Source organism: Haliotis rubra, unplaced genomic scaffold (assembly GCF_003918875.1).
Source record: "Haliotis rubra isolate DU_JTF1 unplaced genomic scaffold, ASM391887v1 Scf1129, whole genome shotgun sequence".
Classification (NCBI taxonomy): domain Eukaryota; kingdom Metazoa; phylum Mollusca; class Gastropoda; order Lepetellida; family Haliotidae; genus Haliotis; species Haliotis rubra.
In genome coordinates, this window is record NW_025765036.1 from 225,027 (window position 1) to 243,119 (window position 18,093).

The window sequence follows — 18,093 nt, forward strand, 5'->3', positions numbered from 1 at the left end:
AACATTTCAATTCTTTCTTGTTAATGCACATTTCAGTAATGTATACTACTCCAGTGGATGATAACAATGAATCGGCTATGTCAGTGACCGATATCATGTGATATGTAAAGACATTGCCTTTAGCTCCTACACTACTCGCTTGAAAACAATGTCTAATTTCCATGCCTAGCTTATGATTGTAAATATAAGCAGTGTGTGAAATAAGGCCCATCTGCCCGCCCGAGACGGTCTAGATTTCTGACGGATGGTCTAAATTTACATTTAGCCAGCCCGATGGTCTGGTAAAAATATCAGATGTTCCATACATCCAAGCAAATTCACCACATTTGGTCTGGTTAAATCCTGATGTCTGGCTGGATTTTTGGCTTATGTCATACACTGATATAAGATAATTAATTAAAATAATATAGAATATATAATTATATATATATTTGTCAAAAATGATATTGGATTTTGTACACAGAAATGTCTTTTGTACAAACGGTACTAAATCAAAGTTCTTTATCAATTGCATTTCTCATTCATTAATTACAGTTGAGGTACAAATTTGTCAAAGCAATACCAAATGCATGTATCGTGGCCGTTGTATCTCCATGTCTAATGAATAGTACCAATATACCCACACAAGAGACAGACACAATCAGAAGGATGACGACATGTGCCAGGCACTACCTCCCATCAGTTGTTTGTTACACCCCACCCCTACATCGGAAGAAGATCATGATAGGGTTATGGTCAGACTTGTTTCATCACAGACTTCTTCAATCCAAGATGTGTGCACCACACACAATCGGTGTTAATGTCAGAATCCAAACACAAACAACACTTGAAGGAGAGTTGTTAGATACAAGCCATCATGTTAAAGTTGAAGGTCAGATTACACTCTAACGCAACAGCAATTTTCATTCCGGCCCTTCTTTCTTCTTGGATGGTGGTATAAGATGATCAGGGAGGTCCGATGGAAGGTCGTGGCCCTCCAACTTTATCTTTATCAAATGATTTGCCAATGCCCACTCGTCAGCATCTAGCATTCCGTCCTTGTCAACATCGGCTAACTTCCATACCTTACTCAACACAGAATTAGGTAGCTTGGATTTAACCATTTCACTTTTGGCAGCAGCACCAGTAATTTTTCCATTGACAGGGTTCAGTCTCTCGAATGCATCATCATATTCATACTTCTCATGACTGACGACCCATTCATGCTCGCCACGACCCTTGTCAATACCTTCTCCACGGCCAATCCCGAATGGACTCTCATTGTAGCCCTCAAATGCTCCACCTTTGACATTCCCAATGTCTGAGTTTTCCATCATTTCTTCGTGAGGCACCATCTGCATCAGCCGAGAGATGTCATTGGCCAGCATGTGGTCCACTGTTTCCACCAGTTTGGGTTTGAGGGCGTGGAACTTGGTGAAGTCATGGTGTTGGAGTTGTTCCTGCATGCGTTTGATGTCAGGGAAATCTCCAGGGGATATCTGGTACTCTCGCTGGAGGGTAGCAAACGTGTCTCCCAGTTTGTTGATGAGTTCCTTCTTCTTGGAATCCTTTCCAAACACTGATGGCATCTCTTTTCTCAACTGACTGATGATTGTAGCATGGACCTGCAACAACAAGGGAAGAATATACATGGTCTTTCATACAATCAGTCTGACTCTTTGGATCATTTTCAGTCTATATTAATGTTACTATACAAACTATTATTGGCTGTGCTTACAGGACAGAACAGAATTTTACTAGACTTCGGACGAGTGGTCAAAGTCCCAGACTGTACAATACAAAATACTTTAAAGCAACATGGGCTCCATGAGGATTCCAAGATAGAACACGTCTCAATTACCTATGGGAATGACCTGTTGCCTATGGCTCAACAACTGAAGGACTAATGGTCCAATACCCGAAGACCAATTACACATGGTCGGGTATCTAAAGGACCCATTACATACAGGTGGCCCTGTTAAGGAGAACTACCATAAAAGGGATTGACATGACACAGAAATCTTGCAATTTTTATGCAATCTGTGTTCAAAATACTTTCTATTTTGCTCTTGGGTCGATGTGATGCAATGGCAAGTCAATCTATTCTCATGTTAAGTCACTTGGACCCTTATTATATGTACATATGTATATGACTCCCATATTCAGAAGCAATCACTGAAATAAGCTGATCTCACTAGACCGTAAGACATTACTTCACTGGTGCTACAGCCAGTGGAAGAAGTTGGAGACTGCTGACTGAATGTTGCCGACTATGGCATACAGCAACATTCACTCAAAGTATCAGGAGCCGATTTCTGAAAACTTAAAGGACTTAAAATGAATTCTTTCCTGTGGCAGTTATTATATATATGCTTCACAGATATATCTTCATTTGTGAAATGTTGATAATTCCATCTGATCTGTATCACTGATGGAGGAGTCCACGCAAAGCTGGAGTTATCTCCCTTAGATCATGATTTGCTCCGCAATGTCAAGGGAACCTAAGTATTTCTATGACCTTGTAGTATGATATATGGTCTATAGTCACTGATCCCACTTACTGCCTGCTGGTATGACTGGATAATAAACTTCACATGACATTTCCTTCTGCAGTATGTCAATATGGCTGCCATGCAGGTCCATCTGTATCTCACCATTCCTGCTGGATGTGATTATTAAATAATTGATGTTGAATGTTTTCCTTAATACACTATAATACCTGAGATGGTACTCAAAGAAACTATAATATCTGAGGTTCAACAAGAATGAAAAACGTATTTTGCAGATCCTCAGAGTCTATAGCTCGTCCTACTTGAACATGACTAAATTGTTGACTGTGTTTACATTTTCTATCAGTTTTTATTGAGTTCTATTTCATAACATAACTGAAACACTGAGAATTGGTTCAGAACCATGGCCTTCAAATTCTACTAGTTGGAAAGGACTAAATTACTGTATTTGTAATTATCCTCAGTACAATTCTACTCCAGTTTCTCAGCTAAAAATGATTGACACTTATCATATCATAATCAAGGAAGATCCATGACCAAGGACAACGAGAGCATGATCTTGATGAGCCAGTCATTAACAAGACAGAATCAGCACTAGCCCACTCACCACCACTCTGTCTAGGCTTATCCTAAAGTGAAGCAGCATGTCCATCTTTTTCGGGTTTTCGTTACATCACAATTCAGAGAAATAATCATTTCAGAATAATCTACACCACAGGCAAATATTGTGAAAAAGATTATTATTTACCACCAGTGACAAATGTACTTTTACACAAGGAAGCTAGGAATGGGAAATGATTGTACTTGGAGTTCAGGAAATTGTATTATGAAGCACAATGGGTAGGAAGAGGCAAATATGCAAATCACAACTGATCATCATCAAACTCATGGTGAAATGACATTCACAGAGTTCAATGATGGCTCAAAGTACTACAGATAATGATGAAACTCCAGAATTTACGAAGAAGGTGCCAAACCCCTTTGTCTTTGGGACAATAAAATATGTTCTAAAAAGTATATCATCCTTCTTGATGGCACACTCAAATTTCAAGAAGAACACCCTGAATATTTCTACGAGGGCCCTGGAGCAGTTAATTATTTCCATCCTTACCTTGTTTCTAAAGCTTTTATGAACATGTTACCAAATTAATTGACAATACTTAAATGATGAAACATCACTGAAACTCAAACTTAGGCAATAATACACTTCATGTGTTAATTGAAAGCCTGTTGTTATTTTACTTGCTGTTGTGTTGTAGATCACCAAGAGGGTAATTTTCATACATGGAACAGATTGATGAGAGATTGTTTGACATCAACCAATGATTGACCTCCGGTACTGAAACACCATTCTATTCCTATGCTAATGTGGCGGCAGTCATGTGTCCAGTCTTGGAGAAAAACTCCATGTCTTTGTGAACAACTTGCATCACTTTCAAAGACACATTTTCTGTAATATAAACAAAAAAATACTGACTATCATGTAAACTTTTAACTACATAAAGATAAATTGTTGATTGGTCAAGCTCATCAGGGGGAACTAATTGAGGCAGATGTTCTATACAGTGAATGTGGTATATGTCACAACGCTGGTCATGAGATAGCCTCCCACATGTTGCAGCTGCATATCTGCTGATGTATATCATCAAGTGTCTGGTATCAGGCTATCAACTGCTGAGTTTATCATTCAGATTCACTGCATACATGGCCCACATACACATCAGCATCACAGCCCCTGTCTGCTGTCATCCGATACTTCGTGACTAACTGCAACTTGAAGCAGCGATCTGTTTCTCATTTCTATACCATATCAATATAACATAAAACAGTTACAACTGATTTTAACATGAATATCATTGTTCTTTAAAGTCGTACTTATCAAATTACAAGTTTGTCACTGTGGACTATATGCTGTCTAATTATGTCCATACAACCAATGGTTGACAATTCACGACATCATGGTACAATCTCTGTAAACAGATGTCATTTGCTGTGTGGGCTTTACTAAACCCTTCATTTGTCAATGTTATATATGTAGGAGGCTGGTCACAGTGACTGTGGTACCTGCAGTAGGTATCTAATCCATCAGTAAACCAGACTGTTTATCTCCACTGACATCAATGTAATCGCCCTGTATCTGTGTGTGCATGACAGACTGTGTAGATACCAGCCTTGTATATATACTGGTCAGCCACTGCCTGGCTATCTCTATGTAAATACTGGCCATGTGGATGGCATATCTAATTACAATCATTGATAGAAGAATTCCTCACCTTGTGTTCATTACTCAGTAGATACACATCTTTAACTTCAAAGACATTTGTAACAAAGCTCTTTCTGTTTGTGTCAAATAGCTATTTATCATTATATATCCTATTGCTCATTTTGTTCAATTACAGTCAAATTGGGGAAAATGATTCTAAATTCTGACTTCTTTTATCTGTTTTTGATAGTGACACGGACACATATCAAACTTACAGTAGAACTGATATTTTTCTGTAATTTCAAACACTTTCAAATTTCAAATACAACAACAAAGAACTTGAAGTAACCTCACTGTAGCCCTCCCAGCCTTGTACTGATATTATAGGAATACATGTATCAGGGTCACACAGAATATTATCCTGAATATTGGTATGACTGTGGAATAGTATAACCATGATAAATGATACTGTAATCTTCATAGTCACTCATTCATTTAATACAAACATGTATACCCAGGGCTCCAGATACATTTTCAACATCAGGAGTACGTACTCCTTACTTTTTCTATATAGGAGTACTGGAAAACCTTAAGAGTACATTTAGAGCACTGAATGGAATTTAATGGAGTATCAGTAGTCTTGTGTTTCGTTTCATATATGCACCACAATATTGCTAGTCCTGTGTAAACAGGTCAATAAACAATAAAACAATACTTTTTCAGATAAATACGTCTGTAAATGATTCTAAGACAGTACATCATTGCCGTGGTGCGTATCTGCTACGTTTTCTGAATTATTTCCTACCGTATCGTGCATATTTTTTATCCGTACATACACCGTTACTCCCCTTATCTGGAGCCCTGTATACCTTTCCCTGGTCAAATTGACATTTTTCCCCAGGACAAGTAATAATCATAACAGTTATGATCAACAGAAACATTTCCCCTTACAACAAACATGTTTATCTTGTTGCTATGGGAACATTCATCAACAGCAGGGTGACTAGCAACCATTTTCATTGTACCAGTACTATCACTATGATGAAATGCCAACATCAGCTCATCTGTGAAATTCACTCCAGTGCTTAGCCCCGCATACGTGACATTCTGCCTGACGTATACATGTATACACATACTGATGTATACGACTATATCCTATGATGTATACAGCTACGTATCACACCGAGATGAGGGAACAGGTCATGCATCACTCTGGGGAGTGGTGAGCAGTGCGTATTTCCTTTATCTGTCAGTATATGTAAATAGCAGGACATCTGACCAGCAAAGTGATGCCACGCCCTTCCTTGTATGTGTACATAGCTTGAACCCTGGTTTCGCCCTGTCTGTGTTAATCATCGGCACTGCACTCCATACACTGAGATACACCATATCATAGTGTGAACCGGTGGTTTCGTAAGAATGTAGTTTAATCTGATTTTCGTAATACCAGGAAATGTATGTTGTAGTTACATATCGTCCAGTGTAACAGCAGGACGTCCTGATCAGCAGGGCATGGAAATGTCAAGTGACCCTTCACAGCCAACAAGGACTTGTGTTTCCTCCATGACAGAGGTTGATCAGTTTTCAAAATCTTACTCAAATTTTATAGTTCCACGAATACTCCTGCTTGTAACATATCACTATCTGTTGAATCTTTCCCTTTACCATGAATAGCTGTGAATTCTCAGGTTTATGGTTTCCACTGTCTCTTCAAAACCACAAACCTAGAAGTTAAAGCAGTCTTGGTGTTACAAATTATTTCAAAAGTATTAACTGATAAGAATTAATCATGATTTTGATACTGTTTTATGATGAGTGGAACCTGTTGATGGAAAGGTTTAGCCACAGGCTGCCCCACACCCCAAAGTTGACACAGACAAACATGACGAGGCTTCTAGCCTGAATAGTAAAATCAGCAGGCACACACCCAGTGGATGACATTACATTAACACATGGCAAACCACTCAGTTTAGAAACAAGGAAAGTTTTATACCATCACATGCAGTCAAAGATAAGAAACAGGCACTGTTTCAAATGACGTATGTAAGTCAAGGAGTTTTGTGATAACCTTAATGTTAAAAGTAAAATAGTCTTCCCTACCTACAAGCACCCCCAGACAACAATTAATTTAAATACTGAATATGGCTAATATATATACACTATAATATGGTGTATCTCAGTGTATGGAGTGCAGTGCCGATATATATATATATTTCCACACATCTGAACAGATAAACAGAATCACCAGAAGAAAAACAGGAAATATTAATACATGGCTAGTGTACAAGCATTAACACACCTTGGGTTGTGTGGTTAATGTTCTTTCCTGGGATATGCTGCCATACCCTTCAGGCTTGCTGGCATGGTGTATATATAGATCTGTCCTATATATTACTGAAAACACCATGAAAAAGACACAGTTTTATGTCTTGTTCCGCCAACATGCTGCAGCCACGAATATCTTCAGTGTAAGACGTCGTCTCCATCAATACTTGGCCAGCACAGGGAAACAAGTGCATGTATATGGAATTTCTACTTCAATAAAGGCAGAAAACAGACTGTTGATATCTCTTTTCATCCAATACAACTTGGACAGAAATTAGTTGTGAATGTCGTAGTTTCACAGATATTTTCTAATGTAATATTTTCTGTAGAATTGTGATTCACGAGAAACATTTATACCTGAGTTGAGTCATGAAAGTTATATCATACTTTGGACAGTACTTTACTTATATCACAGTGTAGGAACAACATGTGTCAACATTATATAAACCTAAAAACTAATACTTTGTATTATCACAACCAAAACTCACTGAATTCTCGACTGAAACATACCAATACATTCATCTTTCAAATACCTTCCAAGCACCCGCTCATCACGCCGAAGACCCGCGTTCGATTCCCCACATGGGTACAATGTGTGAAGCCCATTTCTGGTGTCCCTCACCGTGATAATGCTGGACTATTGCTGAAAGTGGTGTAAAACCATACTCACTCACTCACTCACTCACTCTAGTCAAATACCTTCCATATCTGAGGAAGTTATGCATTTTTACCTGCTTGTGATCAATTTCTCAAAACATAAATCATATCCTTTTCCTGGATATAAAAGGCTAATAGTTAACATTATGATATCACTATGTTACTTTTCATATTCAAATGTGCATTCATTTCATTAGTAAGATGAAAAAAATACTGAACAAAGAAATCATGGAAATTTGTGGCATATTCTTTTTAGTTTAGACTGAGCTCATTGTTTTCATAAATACATTCTCCATAAATCATTTCTTTCTTCAGTATATATATTTATACATATCTAGGGGATATCAGTATGTTGATAATAATACTTATGTTATCATCAATGAGCCCTTTGTTTGTAATCACCATGACGATCAGACTCTGGCTTGGGTAAAAAGTACATATTTCTATTCCACGGTCAATATGACACAAGCTGCTGTTTGAATGTCATCAATGGTGTGATATGGGAGTGATGCCAGAGTTATTCTGGTCGAGGGAGTCACACACATACAGCCAACGAATAATTCCACCTACAACTTCTCATGACTCAGTCTCCCCGTGGAAACTGTGAACCTGGACAACAGATAATCTGTCACCACCACAGTGAGCTGGAGTTAACCCTATAGGCTTGGCCCTGTGTAACACACTCACAGGTGAATAGACTACAGTGTTTAAAGTTTGGTAAGTTGACACCTGAAATAGATCTCACAATAGTGACATAAAACACCCACTGTCAGCTGTTACAGTGTTAGGTGTCAACACTGATTCAGATATATGGAGGTATATTTGTCATCAGTCACAGGTTCGAAGCCCAAGTCAAGTAAAATTCTGTTTGGTTTAGTAAGTTCTCCTAATAATAAATCCATAGAACATTTTACGGATTCATTTCGAAAGAATCAAACTCAGGCAAGGAGACTCGACAGTATATGAATTGTGGCTAGGACAACATTATGTAAGGGACAACCTTGTGCAGACCTGGGTTAGACAGTCCCCTTTTATGCTTGCTGTTGGAGGTCTCTTCTAGGATGGGGTGGTCAGGCTTGGAGATTCCGTTGACATTACAGTATATACTATCAGTCTATGGTTTGACTCTCCTACTATCAGCCACTGGTTTGACTCTCCATGACTTGATTTTAGATAGGCTGCTGTCATACTGGTGAAATATTGCTGACAGCAGCATTAAACAAACATGCACAAGATAAGACACTGAAAATAAGGGTTCTCAAACTGCAGCTTAGGGAGGAAGCAAATTGAGAAAGTAAAGACACAAACTCAAAGTCAGGAGTAACGCTTGATGCTGCTGCTGCTATTAACAGCATTTCTGCTATACTTCCTGTCTGTGGGTGTCTACTCCATGTTGGAGGAAATCCCCAAGAAAATAAGGTCAACTATTACCACTTTAGTGAAACAGAAAACCATCGGTACATGCAGAAAAACAATTATTCTAGTCAGGGAGGATCATGGATTCAAACCCAGAGTTCGAACTCTGAAGGAATCTATGGGTCCTGTTCCTTTCAGCACAAATGACCATGACAAGGTTCTGTGGAATTTCAAGCTCAATTTGGATCTTGCAAACCAACTATCACTGAATACATACAGTGAGAGGGAAGTGAGAACTGTGAAGACTGGCACAACCAATCGGGACATAACACAACAATTTGCGCGCCAGGACTTAATCAGGTTAATCATAGGAACTAAAAATGCAACATTTTCTTATTTTCAATGTGGTTATGACATGCTCATTGGATACAAACACCTAAACTGAAGGACATTAATACCAATAAACTATTATCTCCAGCAATTTCAACATGAAGATGGCAATTGTCTCACTTCACACAGGCCATCAGGAAGTATACTTATCTACACTTTAGATAGAGAGGTCATGGTAGAAAAGTATCATATTTTGAAGTTGGTCTTGTTCTACATGTCAATGATAAGTAAAATCATAGATTCCACACGACAAGTACTTACAATTAAAGTTAACACGAATACTGGGGGCAGCAGGGGCACATGCAATCTTTGAGTGAGTGAGTTTACTTCTACCCATTCTTTTGCAATATTCCAGCTACCCAACTAGGCTACCCCAACGCCCCTGGAATCTTTGAGCTTTCAACAATAGTATATGAATCTTGGGATCTCAAGATGTAACACTCAAGCACAGTGACACTGTGATCTGCTTTGTTCAAGTTCAACAGGTACACAATGAAATCAAAAACTGATCTTTTCCACCATTAATGGTGGTAGACCACCTTATGGTACAGTTGTCATACACTGTATCACAATATGCACTGAAACAGTAGGAAACCCATCTATTATTTCTCAGTATTATTTTATGAATTAGAAATGAATTATTTCAGTTTTCAGGTGGTTAATTAAAACCACCTGTTTCATGTATGTAACTGTATATCATCACAGTATTAATATGATTCAGTGGAGAGGGCAGTCTAGTAGTTTAAGCCTACACACAGTGTTTGATTCCCAATGTGGGACAAGGCAGGACTCCCATTCCTGATGATGGTGGAATACTACTCACTCACTCAACCCACTCACTTAGCGGACACCAACTGAAATACTTCTATATAACCTGCGACAGGATCACTTTCAACAGTGTGCCCTGTATATCATCAGTAGCTGGCACTGAACAAGTCAACTGTGGTTAGCAGTCAGTGCAGTTGTGTTGCAGCAGTTCAAGGAAACCTGATCACACAGTGTGAGAGAGAGGCAAGTCTGAAGTGACACCCTCACCAGGAATTTCACTACCACGTCTTGCAGCTGTACAGCGGAAACAGCAGCGATGTGGGTCTCAGGCTCCATCATTCTCACATCATTCTCACAGACAGTCAATTCATCAAACAGACTTCCTAAATATCCACATTAAACATATATACCATATATATTATATATCATCCACACATGTACCATTCACTGCTAACACTGAATGTGAGAGTGTATCCTTAAAATGTGTTTCAACAGTATCTAGTACCTGAAACAAGGGACCCTTGAAACCATCCTGTTTCGCACTGGGGCAATGACAAGGAACTCTAATAATTCCTGCATTGTATGCCACACTGCTTTGACCAATGTTGTACATGTAAATGTCAGACATATACTGATTTCTAACATGTCCAACATAACATACATGTTGTGAATTAGTTCACCTGGGACTGATCATATTTCACCTTGACATAATTCAATCACACGCTATAACAACATAATGGGGCATTAACATTTCCTCTTGACCATGCTGATCTACACTGTTCTAGTAATACCAGTATTCCTGGATCTTAGATCCTTCTCAAAATCAATTTCAGTATTACCATCAACCACTAACCGAATCACCAAATGCCTGCCACATGTAACACTTCTTTGGTAACAATATGATATTAGTGCTGACACAGCAAAACGTCCAGGCTACTTACATGGAAATACATACATAAAGGAAATGCAATAGTTTAAGCAAACAGCTTACATTCTACGACAGTGTAGCCATGGTTACGGAGTGTCCTGAGTTATTCTTCTGCAGTATTTGAACATAGAACTTCTAAATCTATTTCATTTTGGAAATCAATCATCTGGAATATAATGAGAACCAATTAATGTTCATGCTTAATTTCGAACACTACATGACACATGACATATTTTACTGTCACTACCTTTCATCAGGCAATGTCCAGAAATAATGATATGATTTGAAACTCTAAACCTGTGTTTTGAGTTAAGCATGACAGTCAAGTCATTGTTGTCACAACCTTTTTAATGTTCTAATCAACCATAGTGCAAACCTCAAGACCTAAGCAGGGCTCCAGATCATTTTTCAACATCAGGAGTACGTACTCCTTATTTTTTCAATATAGGAGTACTGGAAAAACTTAAGAGTACATTTAGAGTACTGAATGGAATTTAATGGCGTATCAGTAATCTTGTGTTTCGTTTCATATATGCACCACAACATTGCTACTCTTGTGTAAACAGGTAAAAAAACCCAATAAAACAATACTTTTTCAGATAAATATGTCTGTAAATGATTTTAAGACCATACACCATTGCTGTGTAGCATATCTGCTACGTTTTCTAAATTATTTCCTACCGTATCGTGCATATTTCGATACGGACCTTATCTGGAGCCCTGCCTAAGATTGCCCCTTAATTTCTACACTGACAACATCCTGTTAGCCAGTTTACTAATTTACAAATTTACAGGATAGTTTTAATTTGTTACTATTTGTTTACTATTCAAAAATAGGCCAATGGTGGCCTTAGGTATGTTAAGCCTCTGCCATTTAGTGACCTTTTTGTCACACACTGCCAGCCTAGAAGCCAGCATTCACATTCATTAGTCAGTACAACACTGCCAGGTGCCAGGACATGCCTTTACAGCGCTGGTCCTTCACTAACATGGACACAACCCGTCGCCATCCTAGAAGCCAGCATTCACATTCATTAGTCAGTACAACACTGCCAGGTGCCAGGACATGTTTCTACAGCACTGGTCCTTCACTAACACGGACACAACCCACCACACACTACATCACAGGAAACGTGATAACTTCAGATCATATAACACTAGCATGTTTCACTGACTTGGGATTAACCCAGCTTTGGATGGAACTGTACTTCAGTCATGCCACAAGGTGGAGATCAATGTGGAAGGAAAGTCCAAAATGACATAGCTTGGAAATGTTTCTTGTTTGATGAAACCCACATGCATGAGAATTGTGGGTATATATAACAGAGCTACTTTGTAAATCTCCGTTTGAGAACTGGTTGTAAAATGATTATTGATGATTGTCATAACTGATTGATTATGAAAATTATTCAATTTGCAAACTAATGCTGTTTTCAATCATACATTGCAGACACAAACACAAATACTTATGTCAGCATATTTGAAAAAGGATACTGACCACACCCATCCTTATTTTTTCTGCAAGCACAAAGTAGCAAGTAATGAATAAACCATGAAAGATTACAGCTGTTGAGAATTTGAGAGAGGGGGCAAAACTGATTGCAGTTGATTATGGAAAATTTGCATTCAATTGCTCAGCCATCAGAACCTTCTTTGATTATTTCTATTAATGGGATCAACAAAAATAACCCTAGAAAATTATGTTTAAATTCGGGCAGAAATTCAGATAATTCCTTTTCATCTGCTTTGACATACTGCACACAAATGAGACAGTCATGATCAAATGCACTACTGAGTCTAAATGTTTTTAATGAGAGAGTGAGTATCGTTTAACACCACTTTTAGCAATATTCCAACAATATCACGACAGCGGACACCAGAAATGGGCTTCTCACATTATACCCAAGTGAGGAAATTTTAAAAATTATACCCGGGTCTTCAGCATGACCAGTGAATGCTTTAACCATTAGGCTACCCCACCGCCCCGTTTCTAATGATGTTTTGAACAATGTTTCGCAATCCCAAAACACTTCACTTGACTCTACACCTAATGCTGTCACTGTCACTGATATTGATTATGTTAATGTATGCTAAAGAAGACAGTTTGTTAATATTGCTTGGTGATTGTTGCTGGGCACAACAGGCTAGTAGACTCAAACATGGTTTGAAAAGACTTATATCGCATACACCAAATTACTCTTAAGTGTGATTTTAGTCCAAAACAAGTTATTCCTTGTTCAAATCGATTCACTTCAACGACTGCGCAGGCCCTTCGTGTTGTTCTATCAACACAACAGTGTTGGTGCTGGGATACTGACACACAATCATTATCTCATTTTAGAGTATTCTTAGAACATATATGTGTGTAATTCTTAAAACTTACTAAAGAATAGTATGCTTTTCTTTCCTACCTACATATAACTGACATTAACCATGTAACCATAGCAACAGAAAACTAAACAATTAGGCGAGGCATTTCCTGCATAGTTGACATCAAGTAGAATAGCACGCCTACCTTAATCCGTATCTATATTACCCTGTTGCAGAGGGCCAGATAAGCTGTGTATCCGGGTAAAATACGCATAGAATTACGCATTGAAAAATAATTGTTGCGTACCAATTACGCATTTAAAATGTTAGATACGCAAAAAGTTTAAAACAAATGCGTACGGAATATATTTATAAAAATCGCTTGCGTAATGAAAAAGACATTGATTGCTATCAAGTTGTACTGTTAGTATAGGACAAGTGTTGTAATGTCAGTATAGGGTGAGTGATTTTTTATGAAATAATTTCCATTATATTTAAGTTGGTTTTGATTAGGTATGACATAAGGCAGAACATACCTGCTTAGTAAACTTACTCAATGACGTAATACTTAGGTGAGTAAAGTGACTGAAATACGCACATATTTGAAAGCAGTGGGTAACGGAAAATGACATACCCACTCAACATTCATAATACCCACATGAGCTAAATCTTATCTGGAGCTCTGACTGTTGTGTGCAGTTATGGTGATGGCCTGGAGAGCCACTAGGTGGATACTGATATTATCTATAATATTATTAATAGTATTATAACAGAAAATTAATCCATCACATGGCTCAGTGCAATAACATGAAACGATTAATTCAGTTTACTACAGACAAATTACCATTTGAGAAAAAATTGTGATATTGTACAAAATTCACTTTGTTTTTTTGTACCTTTGAGGTATTGGGATTTTATTCATTCGATCGGGAATTCATAGTCCTATAATGCAGACTTGGGGCTGAATATTGGCCTCTGAGCAGGTTTGGTAAATCCTTGATTTAACCTTAGTGTGTTTGAGGAAACTGTTAGCTGTGGCACCACATGCCCTCTTCACTACAGTCAAAACAAAGACTCAATTACAAAAAGTTCAAACTTGAACTAAGGCATGAAGGAAAATTGACTGGTGCTGATTTACAACTTGCAATTCATAGGAATCTACTCGATCTAGTTCACAGTGAGTTACATGTGTCATTAATGGAGAGAACAGAGATTTTCCAAGCTGAATGGGCTCCAAACCATCAGATCACAGGTCAAATCTACACAGGAATGTAATAATGGGCCCTCGAAGCTGTAGCTCTCATGTATGTGATGTATACTGTATGTGTAACAGTGTTTGCACTTTAGGCTACAACAGGCACATAACAGGGACGAACTGGGGCATGGAGGGTTGTGTTTGAGTTAGTCTGTCTCACAGTATCTGAACCACATTATTTTCCCTACTGCCTAGTCCTTCCTGAAGTGCTATTTAAAGCTCTAATTGAAGTAAGTCTAGATTTCCTCAGGTTCTGAAACTCCATCTCACTGGGGCTCCTTTTAAATTTAAATGAGTATATTTGTTACTATCAAAATTATAAATATTCAGAGACTAAGCATTAGTCTAGGTTTGAGTCTAAAGATATACATACATTATATATACATGATACAAGATGTGGACTGGCTGACTATCCAGCAGCTGTGACCTACATACAGCTATGTATCGCTATGTACATCAGCCACCATGAAATATATATCTGGCATGTCACTTTGTCTGTTTACAATGTAACCATTGTAGGCATTTACAACTACTGAAAGCTCAGAGAACAGTCTGACAGAGGCTTGTGACAGAAACGTTTCGTTGGTGTTTTTTTTCTTTCATTTTACAAGACATAAAGAAAAGAAAACATTAATTGAAACATAAATTACATGATCATCTGTAGTGATTTTGTTAGTGCACTTGAATAAAACTTTTAACAACTTCCTCCAAGTTGTTACCAAAATCTGAATATAAGTCAGCTTGATCTGCAATTTATTAACGTCAAATTTGCCACTGTGACTGACGGAAAAGTGGCAACTGACATAAGCATCAACAACCAACAAGACAGAATGACCTCATCTCTGACCTAACAAACACGCCTGCAGGTCCTTACTTCATTCCCTGAACAATAACAGCATCATAACATGTCACAACCACCCACAATGACATAACACTGGCTTGCTGACTAATCAGTAATGAGGGATTCACATGTTTCAGGAAGAACTAAGTTTGAAATACCAGAGATGTCTTCCGTGATCAGTAAATATACAACATCATGACAATAGTGTCTTGGTCATGCTGTAGACAGGATTTATTATCAGTCATAATGAGTGAGTGAGTGAGATTGGTTTCACGCGCCGCTTTTAGCAATATTCCAGCAACATCATGGCAGGGGACACCAGAAATGGGCTTCACACATTGTACCCATGTGGGGAATCGAACCCGCGCCTTCGGCGTGATGAGTGAATGCTTTAACCACTAGGCTACCCTACTGCCCCAAATCATAATGACAATCTGATATTCATCTAAAGGAAACAACATGAACTTCATGCCTCTTTGCACTTTGCACTTTGCCATATTTGTAGTTGTCAATATAAATGTGTAGATAATGTTCTTGCTTTTTTTTTGTGTATCATTTGATTAGTGATGTTGAATCAGCTATTATATAACACATGAAGAAATGATGTTAAAAGTTTTGATATTTAGATGACAGAGTGAGATTTAGATGTGTGTCACAACTGTAAACGATTACAATAAATACATGATTTAACTGAATAAAACAATCACTCAAAATGTTTAAAAAATATTTATACTTGACTTCAGTAAGGAACAGCTTATATCTAATCATTCCCCATATGTTTAAGTGTGGATAAATTTTGCTCCACTAGGGTCCTAATTCAATAAAATAACTCTCTCTAAAATACCATGTGTCAATATTACACTGTCATCTAAACCCGACTAATTATTGACATTCCTATGTTGGCCTACACTCACAGGTAACTCATCTATCCTTCGTCTCTGTGCCAAGCATGTTAATAGGAAGTATTATCACAAGTATGTAAAAAATGTCAAACATTCTGATCATTGTGTTCTTACCTTGGCAAGTCGTGCCCGCTTGATGAGGTCATTCAGTTTCCGAAGGGCTGCATTTCTTGGTAAACTTTGCAAATCTTTAAACAGATCTGTTTCTTCTAGTTCAAAGAGCCTTCTGTTCATATCAAAGTGTAATGGTTGATCCCAAAATGATCCAATATAAACTCTTGCTACTTCTGGTGTATTGAGCACTTTTCCAAGGGACCACATCAACGCTCCATAAACTCTCATTAACTGCTGATGATCAACCATATCGGCTTTGTTCAAGACAATTCTAATCTTCTCATCATAGCCCTTAATTGCATCTATTGCTCTGCGAAATTCATCAGAAATGTCAAGTTTATGAGCATCAAATAGAAGGATAATCCGGTCAACCCTCTCTGCAAACCATTCCAAGACACCTGCAAAGTCATACCCCCTGTCAACCCTCTGCTTCTCACCAGATAAAATTCCAGGTGTGTCAACAATTGTAATACTATCCAGGACTGAATTTTTTACCATGGAACACTGGAATCTGTTGAGGAAGGCGTTACCAAACTTTGACAGGGGACGAAACTGTTTCTTCGTGTCAACCACAAGCGCATTACCAGGAACCATGCCATCTTGATCACCGTACATAACAGCTATAAATCTATCCGTTGTTGGTTCAGGGCCGATTCTTATTCCGGGGAAATCTGCCTCCAGAAGGTACCTGATGAATGTGGTTTTACCCGTTGAATACTGGCCGATTAGCAAAATCATAGGCTTAGCGTCAAAATCAGCGTCATCGAGGGGCGGGGAATGAAAATCGTGAAATTTGTAGTGCTCTTCCAATGGCAGTAATTTCTGCTTGTAGACTTTCTTTAGCCCTTCAACTACATTCGCGTACACCTCGGGCTCTTTCTTTCGACGGTCGTCGTTTGATAACCACCGCAACATGTTGAATAACTTGGTCAACACACACTGATCACAGTGTTTCCTCTACCGGCTTTTATATGTCAAGAAGATGGAGGCACCGGAACTTGACGAAGGGCCCTTACTGCGCATAATCACGCGAGCTGATTAAATGATGCTATATTCTATGAAACTACTTATTTACATCATAATGTTGACAGCACTCTGTTGTACCGCAAGAACACAATACAACCCAACCGCTGTAGAGATTCTTATTAAATACATTTTCACTGCTTTACACATGAAACCTGAGATAACCTATTTAGTTGTATCTAAAGCTTATGGCTTGAAAGGAATGTCAAACGAGAACAATTTTATAAAACTCTTAACATATGAAAGCAAAAGGCATATAAACAAGAAAAGGGAAGTATCATCAATTAAGTTAGCAGACCTGTCGATCAGCAAACAATAAAGTGGTTAGTGTGTTCACACAATCAATTAGCATTATTTCTCACATTGATGTTTATTGGAGGTAAATTGCGATATTTATTGTCTGTGGATTGTTCTCAGTAGTGTTGATTTAATTTTGCAGTCAATGTATGACTTGTACTGGTGATTCTCAACCTGTCATTTTTTCTTCCTTCAATGAATTTATAGTGTTTACAATATGTTTTTGTAGATATCC

At 38.1% G+C, this 18,093-nt stretch overlaps 1 protein-coding gene across 1 annotated transcript; it reads right to left on the reverse strand.

Moving 5' to 3' along the window:
* Nucleotides 1–330: 330 nt before the first annotated feature.
* LOC124290993 (EH domain-containing protein 3-like) lies at nucleotides 331–17,544 on the reverse strand. Its single transcript, XM_046727858.1, has 2 exons — nucleotides 16,539–17,544; nucleotides 331–1,604 (listed from the first exon to the last, which is right to left on the reverse strand). Exons 1-2 carry the CDS (start codon nucleotides 17,451–17,453, stop codon nucleotides 903–905), a joined length of 1,617 nt encoding a protein of 538 aa, XP_046583814.1. The 5' UTR covers nucleotides 17,454–17,544; the 3' UTR covers nucleotides 331–902.
* Between the last annotated feature and the right edge of the window lie 549 nt (nucleotides 17,545–18,093).